This window comes from Tamandua tetradactyla, chromosome 10 (assembly GCF_023851605.1).
Source record: "Tamandua tetradactyla isolate mTamTet1 chromosome 10, mTamTet1.pri, whole genome shotgun sequence".
NCBI classification, from domain to species: domain Eukaryota; kingdom Metazoa; phylum Chordata; class Mammalia; order Pilosa; family Myrmecophagidae; genus Tamandua; species Tamandua tetradactyla.
In genome coordinates, this window is record NC_135336.1 from 16820567 (window position 1) to 16839518 (window position 18952).

The following is an 18952-nucleotide window of genomic DNA, read 5'->3' on the forward strand; positions in this document are numbered from 1 at the left end:
AATGCGCTATCTTCAATTTTAACAAATATTTCACACCAATACAAGATGTGAATGGTAGGGTGGTATATGGGAATCCTGTATTTTATGCATGGTTGTTCTGTAAACCCATTAACTTTTCTAATAAAGGAAAAAGAAAGTCTGTTTTGCAAATAAAAGGCCTGAATGAAATTTAAGTGTAATCAGATAAAAAATGTCATACTAATAATAGAGCAAAAAGAAGAACAAGTTTAAAAATCATGTTTTTACCATAAAAGAGAAATAAAAAGGAAAAGAATAGAAACTTCAACATTGCAATAACTATCATAAAATTCCCACAAAAATCTTTACCATTTCATTTGAAACAGCCAGTTCTAGGTGCTAAAGAATACAGAGCCTGCTATCATTAAATCAGGATTCAATGGCAGCCCTCAGACTTTATCTGTCAGTTTTGCCATCATCACATTGTATCATACTTCACGATACAGCAGCTTCCCCACTTGTATTAGTAGGAGAAGGATAGGACTTGCAGTAGTTCCTTTCCTTCTGTCTCCATCTAAGGTCACTATTGTTAAAATTTATGGGAAAATTTTCCCATAAAATTTTTGTGGGAATTTTATGATAGTTATTGCAATATTGAAGTTTCTATTCTTTTCCTTTTTATTTCTCTTTTATGGTAAAAACACGATTTTTAAACTTGTGCTTCTTTTTGCTCTATTATTAGTATGACATTTTTTATCTGATTACACTTAAATTTCATTCAGGCCTTTTATTTGCAAAACAGACTTTCTTTTTTCTTTATTAGAAAAGTTAATGTGGTTAGGAATTTTCACTTTCAGCAACCTCTTCAATAATATCAAGGCTACGAGAAAAATGTAAAATGAGAGGTAAAAATCATACTTTGGGTGAAAGATAACAACTACATTTTAGAAACAGTGGTTATCCGCACTGAGATAAACAAAGGAAGCCAGAGAAATAGATGAATAGTCTGGAAAAGAAAGTGTAATAGAAAAGAATAATGAGTTAAGCATTACTTTTTAAAAAGCTTGTTTTTTTGATCAGCATACCTTGGTAAAGACCTTCTAGTAAATTTCCCCATACTAAAATATTTTAAGCCTGAGGACTTTTTAAAAATAATCACTGGAAACTATATAATGTCAAATATAGACCTTTAAAAAACACACATGCACACACACAGCCCAATTCACTAACTGAGTACTCACCGATTTCGTATGATCTGGCCTTGGAGCAATAACAGGAGGAGCAGCCTCTTCATCATCATCATCTTCCTCTGTTACTACTGCTGATGTTTCTGAGCCCTTTGTATTCAGCTGCATTAATCACATGAAATAAAATAAAAGTAAAAATAAAAAGTTAAAATCTTAGCTAACTTTTAAAAATTTAAGAAAATCTATTTCTTTAAAAGCACATCTCAGAATGATAAAACCTCACTGTTTCTAACCTAATTACTTTAAAAGTAAAGGTAAGACTATTAATGAGTTAAGGAAAAGTTAAGTTTAATGAAATATTAAATACATATGGTTAATATCAAATTTTCTTGAGAAGTTTTTACATCCTTTTAACAAATACATGTATAATGCCCTAACTGTAAAGATCAATTTATTTGTTAACACTGAAAGCAAAGATCACCTGGGCTTTTAAAGCAGCCACATTAACTAGAAAATGTGGTGGCTGATGAAGCCAAAGGGAAAGGAATTATCCTTTGCTCAGGCTTACTATGTGCTAGATGTGTACTAGGTAGGTACTTTATATGTTATTTCATTTAATCCCCATATAACTCCAGAAGACCATTTCCTTCTAATTGATGAACTAAAAATAAAGCATTGACTCTTTCAAGGAGGTAACAGTGATTGCACGATAACACAGATAAAGTTTCAGACAACACTAAAGACTATGACATGTTTCGATAGTCCAGTATGTTTCTGCTGCCTACATTCAATAGACTGGAGCCTAAAGGAGGATATGGAAGGGAGATGAGAATGCTAGCAAGTTCTTTGTATTCATGTTTATATAAGAAAACACTATTTAAAATAGCTAAATTGCTCTCAAGGCCTTTATAAAAAGTTTACTTAATTTAAGTATCATACCAAGGAGATTCTACTTACTTAATATAGCTTTTGCAATTAATCAACTGGTTAGCTAAAAATGCTGCATTAATTATTTATTTCTGATGGCTGTAATTTATTTTAGAAAGCAAATAAAAACTGAGATTTGTTCTGGGAAACCTATATTAGAACAAGCGCTATAAGAAATAACATATTAACTTACTGTTTGTATTCCAGAGGGGAAGCCATCTTTCTCTGAATATGAAATAGAAAATAATGTTAACAATTCAAGAAATAAAACTTCTAATAACAAAAGAAAGAAATAAAGCAGATCAGGTAAAATGCTCTTAGACTGATTTTTTTTAAAACTTTTTTATTGTTATATTAAACATATTCAAAGAAAAGTAAGAAAAAGCAATGGTTTTCAAAGTACACTGCAACAAAGAGTTACAGAATAGATTTCAGAGTTTTTTATGGGTTACCACTCCACTATTTCAGATTTCTCCTGCTAGCTGCTCTAAGAGACTGGAAGCTAGAAAAAATATTTATTTTTCTTTTTTTGTGAAAAATAACAAATACAACAATCAGCTGTAGAACAGATTTCAGAGTTTGGTATGGGTTACAGTGCCACAATTTTAGGTTTAGATGGATTTCACCTTAAGTGGAATTAAGTCTTGAGAAAAAAGACTTTATCCATATTCAAATAAGGAGAATTCATACAAGGCCAAGGAAATCAATCACAATTCTTCAGTAAAACTCTATAAATTTACAAAATATCACTGAACTGTACATTTAAAATGGGAAAATTTGATGGCATGTCAATTACACTTGAAGGTATTTTAAAAACTTATTTGAAAATATATTGTCAACCTGTACTCATGAAAACAAAACAGAAATTTATTCATAAAGATAATTTTCTCCAGAAAACTGCCTATGGAGGAATTTAAAGTGACCATCCAGAAAATATCTCTGCAAAGCAAAATTCTTGACATAAATTTAACCATTATAAAATCAAATCCTTAAAGGCAAATTCAATTCATAAAGACTAAACACTGAAGGATTCATTCTGGAGTTAAAGAAAAAAAAGTTTTGTTTATTTTTCTTTTAAAAATGCCCATAAATTTTAATGTATATTTTAGATGAAATGGATTTATCATTCTCTGGTCAATATGTTTTTTCCAATAATTTGCATAGACGTATTAGTTGACAAATTCTAAAAAGAGGTCTGACCCCTATCCTACGGATACACTAGGCTACTAAAGTTTCCTTCTTGCTCCTTATTTCTGTGAGGATATAATCAGTCTAAGTACAATTAATTAAAAGCACACATAAGAGTTTACCTTAATCAAATTGTTTTTAAAAACTACATATGACTTCAGAGGACAGAGGAACATATTAAACAATAATCTGAGGATTATTTAGCAAACTACACAGAAGGAAATTCTGTAAGACAAATGATATTGTTTCTCTACCAAATTAAATTGTAAGAAAAGAGAACACAAGAATGAGTATGAAGGATCCAACTGTAATGTAGAGACTCTACTTTCCGATTCTGAGATGAATGAATAAACTATTTTTTAAAATCTACCATACCCCAATTCTTACCTGATTATATTCTAATTCTTAAGTACTAATCCTTTTAGGTTCTAATTGCTTATTTTATTTATATATATATTTGATGAGTTTTAGGTTTTGAAAATTGTGAAATATTTTTCTAAAAATCTAGGCATTTATGTAGTAAAACAACCTTCCTCCTGTTTCACTAACAAATAAATTTCTAGTACGAATATGTCTATAAATCAGCATATACTTCTTCTTTTGCTGGAAGTCATTCAAAACCAACAAGGATGACAGGAAAAAAAAAACAAAGAAATAAAAAAGAGCCAGAAAAATCTACCAGTACCATTTTTTGCAAAACTAGGAAATTAATAGAATCCCCAGACTCCAAATTATGCTCCAATCACTTTACAAAAGGCATTATCTATGTAAGAGAAAAAGTAAGAGACAAGAAGCAGAGCTTAACATTTTATTTTTTCAGAAGCAATTTTTTAAAATCTAGAAGTGCCTCATAATGCTGCAATCCCATTCCAAATAGCCTTTAACCATTCTCTGATTTCTTACCAGGAGGAGTAAAGCTCAGATATTTCTGCTTCAGTGTGTTAGAGTCGTAGAACTTTAAGACATCCAGCACAGCCTGAGGATTCTTCTTTTGCTCTAGTTTGGTGATATTGGAAGTCTGTAATAATCGAGCCCACTGTTCCGGCATGCCCTAAAGAAAAGTTACCCAGAAATTAGTTGTTTTTTTTTGAGTTGTTTTAGGCAACTGGTTCAGCTCCCGGGGGGGGGGGGGGGGGGAGATACATCCAACCAAAAGATACTTTCATAAAAAGTAAAAAGCCAGAAAAGCAGTTAGATTTCACAGTTAACATGAGGATAGAAAAGCTAACTTTAATCTCAATAACCCCTCAACTAGATAAGCTTACTGTGAATTCTCCAGTAACAGCATCAAAGCCAACATGTATGGTGTGCTCAAAATCAGATGGAGGAGAAATTTCTGGCCGTTCCTTTTCTTTCTTTTTACTTCCTAAGGGCATTAAAAAAAAAAATGAATCAGCCTATTTAACAAGGTTTAAAGCAGGCACTCATAACTTATAAGTTATTATAACTTATAAGAAGTTATAAGTTTATAACTTATAAGAAAGATAACATTTCTTTCTTAAGACAGATAAGAAAGTTACTCTAGAAAAGAGATTTCCTCAAAAAACACTGGCTGATAGGAAACTTATCTTAGACTTTGTATAAATGAAGTAAAGAAAGGAGTTTTAACCCACCCTTCCACAAAACTGGAGTCAGGGGAAGGAGATCTGACAGTGTCCTGATAAAGAGACACAGAGATTGATGGTCACCAGGACTGAACATAAAGCACAGGGCAGAAGACATCCCCTTAGACTACTGGCTCTCTTCATAAATAATGGTCTACGGCTCAGATACTGAGCAATCTGGAAAACAAATTACATCCAAACTGATTTCTATCCAGTTATTTTCATCCAGAAAATACAGTTTACATTAGTATGACTGTGTAAATAATATATGCTATAAAGACAAGTAATTTGTAATGCTATGTCTCTTTTCTTAATGTAATCCTCCAGCCTTCCTTTTTACTAGAGTTCATAAATGCCACATTTTACAATTTTAAAATGTTTTTTTGCATCAGGAAGAACAAAGTAATGTCATTATTGCAGGGTGCTGAAAATATATGGTAATTAATATTATAAAATGTCACCTTATGTGTGATACTAAAGCAAAAAATGTTTATTTGTTACAAAATTTATATTTTGATTAGTGCATTTCCTAGTAGATAGTTTGAATGCCATAAGTACTTGGAATCTCAGGTAGCACATGATATTTTGTTGGTTTGTCCAGAGTGATTCCCCGAAGAATCCCAGAGTGATTCGATCAGTGAGTGGAAAAGTATCTGCAAAGCCCCCTTTGGGGAATGGTGAGAACAGGGAGAAATTCAACTTCCCCAAGTGGAATTCTTGATATTTTCACAAGCGGTGTGAACAACCAAAGCTATAGGCTGAGTCCCCAGTCTTGGGTTTGTTCATATGAAACTTAACCCCAAAAAGGATAGGTCAAGTCTACTTAAAATCTAGGCCTAAGATTCACCCCCAAGAGAGCCTCTTCTGTTGCTCAGATGTGGCCTCTCTCTTCAGCCAAGACAACGAGCAGTCTCACCACTGTAACCCTCTCTACGTGGGACATGACTCCCGGGTGTGTGGACCTTCCTGGCAACGTGGGACAGAGATCTTGGAATGAGCTGAGACTCAGCATCAAGGGACTGAGAAAAACCCCAGAATGAGCTGAGACTTAGCATCAAGGGATTGAGAAAACCTTCTCGACCAAAACGGGGAAGAGGGAAATGAGACTAAGTGTCAATGGCTGAGAGATTCCAAACAGAGTCGAGAGGTTATCCTGGAGGTTATTCTTATGCATCAAGTAGATATCATCTTGTTATTCAAGATGTAATGGAGAGGCTGGAGGGAACTGCCTGAAAATGTAGAGCTCTGTTCCAGTAGCCATGTTTCTTGAGGATGATTGAATAATGATACAGCTGTCACAATGTTACTGTGTGATTGTGAAAACCTTGTGTCTGATGCTCCTTTTATCTACCTTGTCAACAAAGGAGTAGAACATATGGAATAAAAATAACTAATAGGGGGAACAAATGCTAAAATAAATTGTTTGAAATGCTAGTGATCAGTGAAAGCAAGGGGTAAGGGGTATGATAGGTATAATCTTTTTTTTCCTTTCCTGTGTTCGTTTTATTTCTTTTTCTGAATTAATGCAAATGTTCTAAGAAATGATGAATATGCAACTAAGCGATGATATTGTGAATTACTGATTATGTATGTTGATGTTTTATTTGGTTTCTTAGTTTTTTAATTAATAAATTAAAAATAAATAAATAAATTCCACATTTAAAAATTTCCCAGTTTGTCTGTATTCCCAGCATCAATTATTTTTTACAATACTTCTGCCACATGTCTATCAATAATAATCTCTGTGAATTCAAAGACATAAGTTCCTTCACTTGACCCTTTGCCAGTGTGGGTTTTTTTTGGGGGGTGCGCCTGTGTTTACCCTCTTGGTCATAACTGATAGTTTCAGACTACATATATGGACACATTTTGGTTGAAAATGATCCTTACCCCCAAATTTCTTCCAATTTCCAATGTTGCTATTTAGAAAGCCAATGGCATTTTGATTCACATTTTGAATTACTGTCAAAGATCAGCTGTCCATATATATTCCTAGAGGCTCTATTGTGTTCCATGGATCTTTTTTTTCTATTTTTATGCCAATACCAGACTGTCTTGATTGTTGCAGCTTTACGGTAAGTAATGAAACTATGTAGTATAGCTCTTCTTTTTTACTTACAACAGTTTGGCTGTTATACATTCTTTGTGTTTCTATATGAATTTTATTTTATTTTTTGTTTTCTTAAAATTTTTATTGATAAAACCAATCAACAGACAATACGAACATTCTTTTTTATCACAGTTGTATATTCATCATGATCATTTCTTAGAACATTTGCATCAATTCACAAAAAGAAACATAAAGAAAACAGAAAAAATTCATACATACCATACCCCTTACCCCTCCCCCTCCCTGACCACCAGCATTTCAATCTGCTAAATTTATTTTAACCTCTGTCAAATTTAACATTTAACATTTTAACATTTGTTAAAATAACAAATAAAAAAACAAATAATAATTGTTGGAAGTTGGATTTCTCCCCTTTCTTTACCATTCATTCCCCCAAGGGGACTTTGCAAATACTTTCTTATTCACTGTTCAAATTCTTCTGGGATTTGAGGCATCACTCTGGACAAACCTACAAAATCTCATACCCTATTCAAGGTTCCAAGTACTATGGTGTTCAATTAAGCTGTCCACATAAGTTATATTAGGAAATGCACTAGTCAAAATTTAAGTTTTGTACCAAATACACATTCTTTGCTTTAGCCTCACGCATAAGTTAAAGTTTGAAAATATTAGTTACCATCTATTTTCAACACCTTGCATTATTGACATTCCTTTGTTCTTCTTCATGAAAAACATTTTAAAATCTGTACATTTAGTCACTATCATTATACACTCTAGGTATTCCTAGACTATATCATCTCAGTCTTTATCGCCTAGCTTTCCTTCTGATTTCATTTGTGCCCCCAGCCCTCCTTCCTCTATCATTCTCACATTCAGTTTCATTCAGTGTTCTAACATTATTTTATTACAGTTAAGTAGTATTGTGCTATCCATTTCTGAATTTTGACAATCAGTCCTGTTGCACAATCTGTATCCTTTCAGTTCCAATTACCCAATACTTACCCTATTTTTATCTCCTGATGGTCTCTGTTACCAATGACATTCTCCACATTCATTCACTAATGTCAGTTCACATCAGTGAGACCATACAGTATTTGTCCTTTCGTTTCTGGCTAATCTCACTCTAATCTCGTTTCTGGCTAAAGACCAAGCATAATGTCCTTAAGGTCCATTCACGTTGTTACACACTTCACAACTTTATTCTGTCTTAGAGCTGCATAATATTCCATCGTATGTATACACCACAGTTTGTTTAGTCACTCTTTTGTTGATGGACATTTTGGCTGTTTCCATCTCTTCGCAACTGTAAATAATGCTGCTATAAACATTGGTGTACAAATGTCCGTTTATGTCCTTGCCCTCATGTTCTCTGAGTAGATACCTAGCAATGGTATTGCTGGGTCATATAGCAATTCTACATTTAGCTTTTTGAGCAACCACCAAACTGCCTTTCACAGCAGTTGTACCATTTGACATTCCCACCAACAGTGGATAAATGTGCCTCTTTCTCCACATCCTCTCCAGCACTTGTCATTTTCTGTTTTATTGATAATGACCATTCTTGTGGGCGTGAGATGCTATCTCATTGAGGTTTTGATTTGCATTTCTCTAATAGTCAGGGAAGTTGAGCATTTTTTCATGTGACTTTGGCCATTTGTATTTCCTCTTCTGAGAAGTGTTTGTTCAAGTCTTTTGCCCATTTTTTAATTGGGTTGCCTGTCTTTTCGTTGTTGAGTTGAGCAATCTCTTTATAAATTCTGGATACTCGACCTTTATCTAATATATCATTTCCAAATATTGTCTCCCATTGTGTAGGCTGTCATTTTACTTTCTTGACGAAGTTCTTTGATGCGCAAAAGTGTTTAATTTTGAGGAGTTCTTATTTCTTTCTTTCTTCAATACTCTTGCTTTGAGTGTAAAGTCTAGGAAACCACCTCCTAGTATAAGACTTATAAGATGTTTCCCTACATTTTCTTCTAACAATTTTATGGTCTTAGATCTATGTTTTGGTTCTTTGATCCATTTTGCGTTAATTTTTGTATAGGGTGTGAGATATGGATCCTCTTTCATTCTTTTGCATGTGGATATCCAGTTCTCTAGGCACCATTTATTGAAGAGTCTGTTCTGTCCCAGGTGAGTTGGCTTGACTGCCTTATCAAAGATCAATGGTCCATAGATGAGAGGGTCTCTATATGAATTTTAGAACAAGTTTGTCAATTTCGGCTAGAACTCTGATTTGGATTCCATTGACTCTACAGAACAATTTAGGGAGAACTGACATCTTAACAATATTGAGACTTCTGATCCATGAAAACAGCGTTAACTCTCCATTTATTTAGATCCGCTTTAATTTCCCTCAGCAATGTTTTATAGTTATTAGTGTACAGATCTTTCACTGTACTTGTCAGATTTCTGCCTAAACATTTCATAAGTGTTGATGCTATTACAAATGGTACAGTTTTTAAATTTCAGATTTTCAATAGTTCATTGCTGAGATACAGAAATATATTTATTCTTGTACAGTGATCTTATATCTCAAGAACTTATTTGCATTTATTTATCAGTTCTGGTAGCATTTTTCTAGATTATCAGGATTTTCTATAAAGATAATCATGTTGCTTGTGAATAAAGAGAGTTTTACTTCATTTCCAATCTGGATTCCTCTTATTTCTTTTCTAGCCTTATCGCACTAGCTAGAAATTCCAATACAATGTTTAAAAAAATAGTGAGAAGGAAAATCCTATTTTCCCTGATCTGAGGGGGAAAGCAGTCATTCTTTTACCATGAAGAGTGATGCTAGCTGTATGTTTTCCAAAAAAGCCCTTTGAAAGGACGTTCCAATCTATTTCAGCTTGCTTAATGCTTTTATCAGAAATGGATTTTGGATTTTATCAAATATTTTTCTGCATCTATTGAGATGAACATATGGCTTATCTCTTCTGCTTTGTTAATATGGTGAATAAAATTGATTTTTCAAATGTTATGACAACCCTACATTCCTGAAGTGAAATCCACCCGGTGAGGATGGATTGCCCTTTCTATTTAACGCTGCAAGCTTGTTCTAGTTTGCTAGCTGCCAGAATGCAACACACCAGAGATGGACTGGCTTTTAATAAAAGGGTGTTTATTTTGTTCTTCAGAGGAAAAGACACAGTTAACTTTCCACTGAGGTTCTTTCTACATGGGAAGGCTCAGGGTAATCTCTGATGGCCTTCTCTCCAACTCTCTCTGGGTTCTAATAACTTTCCCCAGGGTGATTCCTTTCTGCATCTCCAAAGGCCTGGGCTGAGCTGCAAGTGCCAAGATGAGGTATGCCGAGCTTCTTGGGCTGTGCTACGTTGCGCTCTCTCATTTAAGCACCCAGTCAATTAAGTCAAACGTCACTCACTGAAGCAGGCACGCCTCCTAGCTGACTGCAGATGTAAATCAGCAACAGATGAGGTTCACGTACCATTGACTCATGTCCACAGCAACAGAACTAGGTGCCTTCACTTGGCCAAGTTGACAACTGAATCTAACTACCACAATGCTAGTCTCTAAAATGCTACTGAGATTTTGTATCTTACTTACAAGATATACTAGCCTGGTTTTCATACATAATAACATCTTTTGTTTGGGTATCTCGGCATTAATGGTCTCATAAAAACAAATTGGGAAGTATTTTCTACAATACAGATTTTCTGAAAGAGTTTGTGCAGAACTGGTGATTTTTCTTCCTTAAATATTTGGTAAAATTCACCACCAAAGCTATCTGGGTTTGATCATTTTCTTTGTGGACAGATTTTTTTAATTATAAACTAAATTTTCCTAATATAGGGTCTTCAGGTTATCTATTTCTTCTTGACTGAGCTTTAGAAATTTATCTTTCAAGAAAGTTTTACATTCTAAGTTGCTGAATTTATTAGTATAGTTTTGTTCATAATATTATCCTTTTAATATTTGTAAAATCTATAGGTATGTCATTTATCTGATGCTCAGTATTGGTAATTTTCATCTTTTCTCATTTTTCCCCTATCAGTCTAGCCAGAGGTTTATCTTTTTTTTATCTCCAAGAATCAGCTTTTGATTTCACTGATTTTTCTCTACAGCTTTTTATACTATTTCACTGACTTCCACTTTAATTTTTATTAAATTTCTCTTTTTACCTTCTTTGGATTCAGTTGGTCTACTTTTCTAGTTTATTAAGTGGTTTAATCTGAGATCATTGATTGGAGACCTTTTTTCTACTTATCCACTAGTGCAACCTTTCAAATGTGTAATGAAATCTTTTATAGACCACTCTTTTCTCCCATTTCCTTTGCTTTGTAATATAAGAAAAAACATTTTTTTAAACTGTCATTTGGTAGGGTCTTGGGAGGGAGAATAGAGGCATGTGGTGACTGTGCTACATTTAACCAGAAGATTCCCCTGATGAAAATAAGCTAAAAGTCATGTTTGGTAAGCCCAAAGTAAAAATTTAGAAATGTTACTCAATGCTTTGTTTATAAAGCTGCTACTGACCTACTATTAGTACGGAATATACTTCTTTTTCCTTTTTTGACTAATGATGACAGTTTCGTACTCAAGTATCCATCTCCTTTCCAAGTCTCCTAAACATATACAATATTTATTTACAAGAGATCTGGTCATGTACAAGGGCAGGGCACATTGGCTGTGAAAAGGAATGTACAACTGTAAAGTCTGTTGTAAATTTTTCTATCAATGAAACACATAATTACACATATCATAAACAATCACTCATATTTTCCACCAGACTGAGTAATAAGGTCATGACCTCTACACTTTATGTTCCTTTGCCTCTACTTCAGTTTCCTACATAGAAGAGGAAATATTTATTAACCAATGATAAACTAATAAGTTAATGTGCATACTGCTCTGAGCTGCTAACAGAGAAACATACAATTTCATGTACATATAGTACATGAAATATATTATTTCTTTTAAATCTGTCTAGCATTCCACTTTTGGCAATTTCTCCCCTCCTTTCTCTATGCATGTGGTTGGCAAAGATACATGCTTTATATGACCCTGTTCTGATCACAGGTGACTGGTCCAAGGTAAGGGATCTAGTTCAACCCAGGTAAGCGAGTTATCCACATACTCTCAAACAGGATTGATTCAATGGTAAGTATGAACTAAGACAAACTTTGGATGAAAGAATCAGTTTCTCCCCAGAGACTGAAGTTATAACAAATAAACCTAGTAACTTTTGAGGGCTATATTTCCAACTGGAAAAACCAGTCTGAAATGAAAAAAAAAAAGCAGGTAGTGAAAGGGCAAAGACAAATATAGCAGAAGAATCCCTGGTTCCAGTGTGTCTAAGGCTCAGCCATATTTTTCAACACACTGGGCATGTTAAGATTTCTAATTATTCTTAGAGTAGAATCTCTTTTGTGCTTAAGCGATTTCAAACAAGAGTCTTAAAATATTATAAACATTACATATACATGTATACATATATAGAAATTTAATTTTAAAATTATTCAAAATGTACATATAGTGAAGTAAATTATTTTCTTCTTATTAAAACTAGTAACAAAGATGAAAACTGCAGTTCAAATGGTAGAGTTTAAGTATTAAAGAAATTTTCATGTATATTAGGGGTATAAAAATAAGTAAAGCAGAACTTAAGTTGCATTTATTAGTCTACAAAGAAAATGAAACAATATCCTAAAATCTGTTAGATTTCATTTGTTTTTACATAATACATACAGATATACACAAATATTCCCTACATTTATTAGTCCCAGTAGAAGAGAAAAGGGATATCAGAAATACTATCTAAAACAAAAAAGATTCTAAAGCATGTCTGGAATTGAAAAAAGATAAATCAGCAGAACGTCTTTAATATTGCTTACTCTGGAAACCAAGATCTAAAAGGACTATTACAAAAAAAACCTCATACAGACAAGACACCTTAGCTCTGGGGAAGAAATCTGTTTATGTTTTATAAACTAGTTTAAAAATAAGTTAACTTTTCACTACTGTTTTAACACTATTTGTCAGGCACAGTTATCTACAGTATGCTCACCAGGCAACTAGGTCACCTGGTAACATTTCTATATTTCTACTACAATTTTAGACAAATATTGTATACTTAGTCTTTGTCAAATTGAGCTACCAATTAAGGACCTACTGGACCAGAGAAAGGACTTTCTTGTAATAAAATGCATGACTTATTAGTCTATTAGGGGAAAAAAAAAGATTCTTAGAATCATTTTCCAACTTCGTTAGACAATAAAACAGAAGAAAACAGGCAGCAGGACATAAGTCTTATGTTGGCAAAAGGTGCTTAAAAGATTTAAGCAGGCCACCGCAATATCCTTTAGGGCCACGAGTTTTTAGCCTACATTTAAGCTATGGTTTAAGGCTTAAAAAAATCCCATCTCTTTAAAAGAAAGACTCTTCTGTTTCTAGTTAAACAGAATCAGTGATTACCCTTGGTTTCTTTTTACTTAGCATAGTTTGAAAGTGTTAAAACTAAATTTGTTTCATCCTACAGAAGGGCACTCTCTACGAAATAGGCAAAGGTGTGTATGCCATTATTATCAATCTTAGATTTTTACACCAGAAATCTATTGCCTTCATAACCAATGAGAAGTGGAGGTGCATATAAGTTCAAAAATCAGATGTGAAAACTGCTTTATTTATAACTACTATAGCACTCAACACTAGCTATCTGGATAGAAAAACTTATAAAATTAAGGTTCATTGCCCTTTTCACTATTAACTACCAGACTGTTTAAGCCATTTCTCACCTGTACTACTGCAAAAACCTCCTAATTAGACTCCATTCCAGGCTTAGACCTCCAACAAAAACTGCACAACCACCAGTCTCTCCCTATCAAAAACAGAAGTATGACCAGAATCTTTCCCTATTTAAAATCCTTTATTGGTTCCCCAGGAAACAGGTAAAATCTGAGCTCTGTAGCATGGAATACAAGGCCCTTTAGGACCTGGTCCCTGCCTGCCTCATTTGCTACTGCAGTTCCCTACATACATCTTGCTATTATTCTCCCTCCCTTTTTGCTTTCAAATTACACTATCCTTTCTGTGGCTGAGTCACTAAAACAAACTCTTCTCTTTACCAGGAATATATTTTTTAACTGTCCTTTCACTTACTCATCCAGCTGTAATGTCACTTTCTTAGGTAACCGTCCCTGATACTCCAGATTTTTAAACAGTCATTTTATTTTATATTATGCTCATATCAATTTTCATAGTTTAACTAGTACAGTTTTTGATTGATGCCATAATGGAAGGGACATCATCGGCTTTGCTTATCATGGTATCGCTGGTGACTCATAGTGCATATAATACATATAGGCATGACAAAAATATTTGCTCAATACAACAGTTGTCATAAAAGGCATAATTGCTAATTTTTTCCAGTGATGCTGTGATTAAAATCAGTAATTATCACTAAAGACACTCCAGAATCTTTCTTTTCTTTATGAAAATACTAGTTTTCACTGTCAGTAAAGACATCAATAACAGATGTGAACATTTTTTTTTTTTTTTTTTTTTTTTTTTTTTTTTTAAGGAAAGACAGAGAGAAGGAAGGAAGGATAGAAGGAAGGAAGAGAGGAAGAAAGGGAAACATCTTTTAAACATTTTCTTGTTTTATTGTATTTTGTTTCTCCGTTTTCGTTACATGGTCTGGGGCCGGGAATCGAACCGAGGTCCTCCGGCATAGCAGGCAAGCACTTTGCCCGCTGAGCCACCGCGGCCCGCCAGATGTGAACATTTTAACAGAACAGAAAGAATATCTCTAGAACAGTCTTTATATTAGACATGGCAAAAATTGTATGGTCATTATGACTTTTAAAAATAATCACATTTTTTTCTCTCTAGACTTCATTTTCAAGATAATAGACTGCATATACACCACAGCCAGCCCCTTCTATACCCCTATATTTCATAGGCCATAACCATGAGGACTAACCAAAAGATGAAAAGCAATTAGGATAAAACAGAGAAACAGGAGTTCAGGACATAGATATAAGAAAAGTACAGTAGATAAACTGGAAATGGCTGAAGCTGGAGACAGGAGGGGAGGGGGCACCCAGGATAACTGACAGGGAGATGAATGGAATAATATGGAGCAGCTGGGCAGGTTAATTTCTGTGCTCATATAAGCATGAATGTGCATACACATGCAGGATTCCCCCTCAATCCTAATCCCCAAAGCTCCAGGCCACAGTGACAGGGACGTCAGCTTCTGGTAGGAACAGTAGGGATGGGAGGTTGGGTTGGAAGGGGAAAACAGAACCCTATGGAATAAGAGGAATCAAGAGGAACCCTCTCCTTCAAACATTCTGTCTCTCAAGCTAAGAACCATATGCTTCTAAACCTCCTGCCAAGCAGCCTACACAAAAAAGACTCTGAAAATGTTCTACTTGCAACTACAAAGATGAATACAATTCTCCCCAATCTGCCCTACAGATTGAATGGAATTCTAATCAAAATATCAATAGAGTTTTCTAAAAGCACATGATAAGCAGATTCTAAAATTTACAGGAAAGAGCAAAGGACCAAAAATAATTAATAAGCTCCTGAATTAATAAGTCCTGAATAAAAACCTGGTAAATAGACTTGCTCTATCAACTATTAAGAACTGTTATAAGCTATAATTAAAACATTGCGGTAGATATTAGCTCAAGGTAAATAAGCCAATTAAATACATGAGGGAACACAGAAACAGACTCTTGTATACACGGAAAACTTGATAAATACCGGCTGCAGATCACTGGGGGAAAATGACGGATGATTCAATAAATGGTGCTGAGACACTGGTTATCCACATTAAAGAAAAGTTCAAATAAGCTTCTCTTCACAGACACACAAAAATCAAATCTGGACAGATTAAAGATGTAAACTGTAAAAGGCAAACTTTAAAACTTTTAGAAGAAAACACAGAAAAGTATCCTTTATGACCCCAAGCTAGGCCAAGATTTCTTTAAAATACAAAAAAGCACAAACCATAAAGGAACGAAATGATTAAAACAACTATACAAAATTAATAACTTCCATTTATCAAAAGACACCACTGAAAAGGTATTAAGACAAACCACAACTGGAAGACTACATTTAACAATCTATAAAATAATTAAGGTATTGGTATATAGAATATAAAGAATGTTTACTAATAAATAAGGAAAAAGCAAACAACCAAATAGAAAAGTAGATTAAAGAAAAAGATATTTCATACTAAATACAAATTAATGGTCAATTAACCTATGATATTCTCATGAATAACCAGGGAAATACAAATTAAAACCACCACGAGATACCATTTCACACTACCCTGGTTTGCAAAATTAAAGCCAAGAGTTTATATAAGAGTTGGCCAGTATGTTCAGCAATGGAAAGTCTCATTGCCTTGTGGGTAGGAATGTATGCTTAAAAAAAACTTTACAAACCAATGTGGCAAACCCAATCAAGTCAAACATGGGAATAACTTGCAATCCAGCAATTCTACTCCTACACAAATACCTCAGATCAATTCTTAAATCTTTAACTAGGACTCACACCAAGAAATACATTTTATGTCTTGAATCAGTCCACATATAACTGAAATAAATATCATGAAACAATTCTCTTACTGTGTGCAATATATCTTAATTCTATCCTATTTCATTTAGTATCATTCACTAAATGAATTTTATAACCATTAAATGCAATAGTTCTTAATATCGTCTACACATGAGAATCACCTGGGGTATGTTTAAAAACACACACACATAAAAATAATCAATGGGCAGGCAAGCTCCTGAAGCCTGGCTCAATTGGTCTACCATGGAGTTTGGACACAGGTATATTTTTTTAAGCTTCCTAAGTGATTCTAATAAACACCAGGATTTTAAAAAACTGAACTAATGGGTCAACTGAAGTTTGAAAAGCATTACCTTAGAGAAATAGCTGCAGATGTCAACCAAGAGATATGGCCAAGACTATCCATGGCAGCATTATTCATAGAAACTACCCATATCTTCTGACAGGAAACTGGTAAACTGCTATATATTTATTCAGTATGACAGCCCAAAGCAGTGGAAATCAACAAACTACAGTTACACATATCAGCATGAATCTCAAAAACAGAATGCTGAATGAAAAATGTAAGTCCTGGAAAAACACATATAGTATGATTCCATTTATAAAGGATTCCCAAAATAGGCAAGCCTAAACCATATATTATTTAGGGATAAATGGATATATTATAAAATGATTTTAAAAGACAAGGAATAAAACAGTGCTAAATTCAGGATGATGATTATTGAGGAAGAGGAGATGGATAGGATGTGGTAGGGCAGACAGGGCTTCAGAAGCAGCCGTAAAATTCTATGCTAATTGGTGGGAAATAAAGGTGTTTTATTAAAACATTATTTAAAATATACACACAAATTCTGTACACCCTTGTATAATGTCACCCCAAAAAAGGAAAAATTATAATAAAATTTACTTGTATTCTAAAACAAGACAACCCAATTAAAGGTAAAACAATCAGACAGTAGTTATCTAGGGGTGGGAGTGGAATGCGGTGGTGGTGGCAGAGAGTGACTGGGTCAGGATGTGAGGAGATGGTATAATGTGACATGGTGATAGACATATGGTTTACATGAGTGTATACATGCATCAAAGTTGTAAAGTTAATATTTGTGCATTTCAATGTATATAAAATTTGACCTAAAACATAAGTCAAGTGGAGGCAGAATGATGATGATTGTTGAAGTGGGTGACAGGGTAATTCACATTCTTTACTTTGGATATGGTTTAAACTTTCATAACAGAAATTGTTTTTTTAAGAGAGAAAAAAAGGAACTGAAAAAGAAAGGTAAAGTTGTTGGCTTTTTTTAATGCTTGTAAAGTTTTATGATTAACACTAAAATGTTCTCAGATCTCAAATGTAAACACAGGAAAACTTAAAGGACATATTTTTTAAATTAGCATCAAGAGCTGATACACTTAAATGGAATCAAAGTCAATCCTAAAACACAAGTACCCTTACCAGCCCTTTGTTAGGCAAGATCGTGAGCTAGATGCAGATGTTAAGTAATATTAGGAGAAAGGAAAAGACAAAGTTAGTAAAGGAGGGTGTGCTGGTTTGAAACTGTCATATACCCCAGAAAAACCATATTTTTCTAATTCAACCTTGTTGGAGTGGACCTATTGTTTGGGTGGGATCTTTTGATTAGGGTTTTTATATGGAGACGTGACCCATCCAATTCAGAGTGGGTCTTAATTCTCTTACTGGAGTTTTCTATGAAAAGGATAAAAGGCAGGAAACACAGAGAGAGCTCAGAGCCGAGAGAGAGCAAAGAGATAAAACCAAGACTCAGACGTTTGAAGATGCTAAGCTAAAAGATGAAATCCAGAGTTTGCCCTGGAGAAGCTAAGTGAGGACCCACCAACAGAGAAAGCCATTGGAATCAGAAGCTAAAAGCAACAAACCAGGAGAAAGGACCAGCAGATGCCAGCAACTTGCCTTCCTATCTAACCGAGGTGTTCTGCCAGTGATCTTTATTCGAAGTCAAGGTATCTTTTTCTGGATGCCTTAATTTGGACATTCTCAGTCTTAGAATTTAAGTTTGAAACATACTTAAATTCCCTTTGTAAAAGTCAATCCATTACATTCCAGCAGCTTTAGCAAACTGAAACAGAGGGTTAAAATGGAGAAGACTTTCAAAACTATTAGAGATGGGAATGTTCTTTTACATTTGTAAAAGTATGTTCAATTTGCTCATAAACTCTACCACTATCCAAAGCCAAGTATTGGACTGTCTACATTTTCTCTTTAAAACACAAATTTACACTGCCATTTTTAGGTTTTTCTACTTTTAATTATATTGATTTGCTACTAAGGAAGACGAAGATTTAGCATCTTTGTTGCCCTCCATGTATAAATTTTTTTATTAAGCAGATATTCTTAATTTACATTATCTCGACTCTGTTATCTTTACCTGAATCATGTAATGTTCTATAATTTTTTTGTATAACTTTTCACTAGCGTTCACTAT

At 34.0% G+C, this 18952-nt stretch overlaps 1 protein-coding gene across 4 annotated transcripts in view; it reads right to left on the bottom strand.

Moving 5' to 3' along the window:
• The window catches only part of PAK2 (p21 (RAC1) activated kinase 2), a 123081-nt gene that overhangs the window by 35918 nt on the left and 68211 nt on the right, over positions 1–18952 (bottom strand). For all 4 annotated transcript variants that reach the window (XM_077117965.1, XM_077117966.1, XM_077117961.1 and 1 more), the window contains exons 3-6: positions 4526–4626; positions 4164–4311; positions 2266–2297; positions 1200–1307 (exon numbers count right to left, since the gene is read on the bottom strand). In XM_077117965.1, the coding sequence (XP_076974080.1) occupies positions 1200–1307; positions 2266–2297; positions 4164–4311; positions 4526–4626 (389 nt within the window). The remainder of the gene's footprint in view (positions 1–1199; positions 1308–2265; positions 2298–4163; positions 4312–4525; positions 4627–18952) is intronic.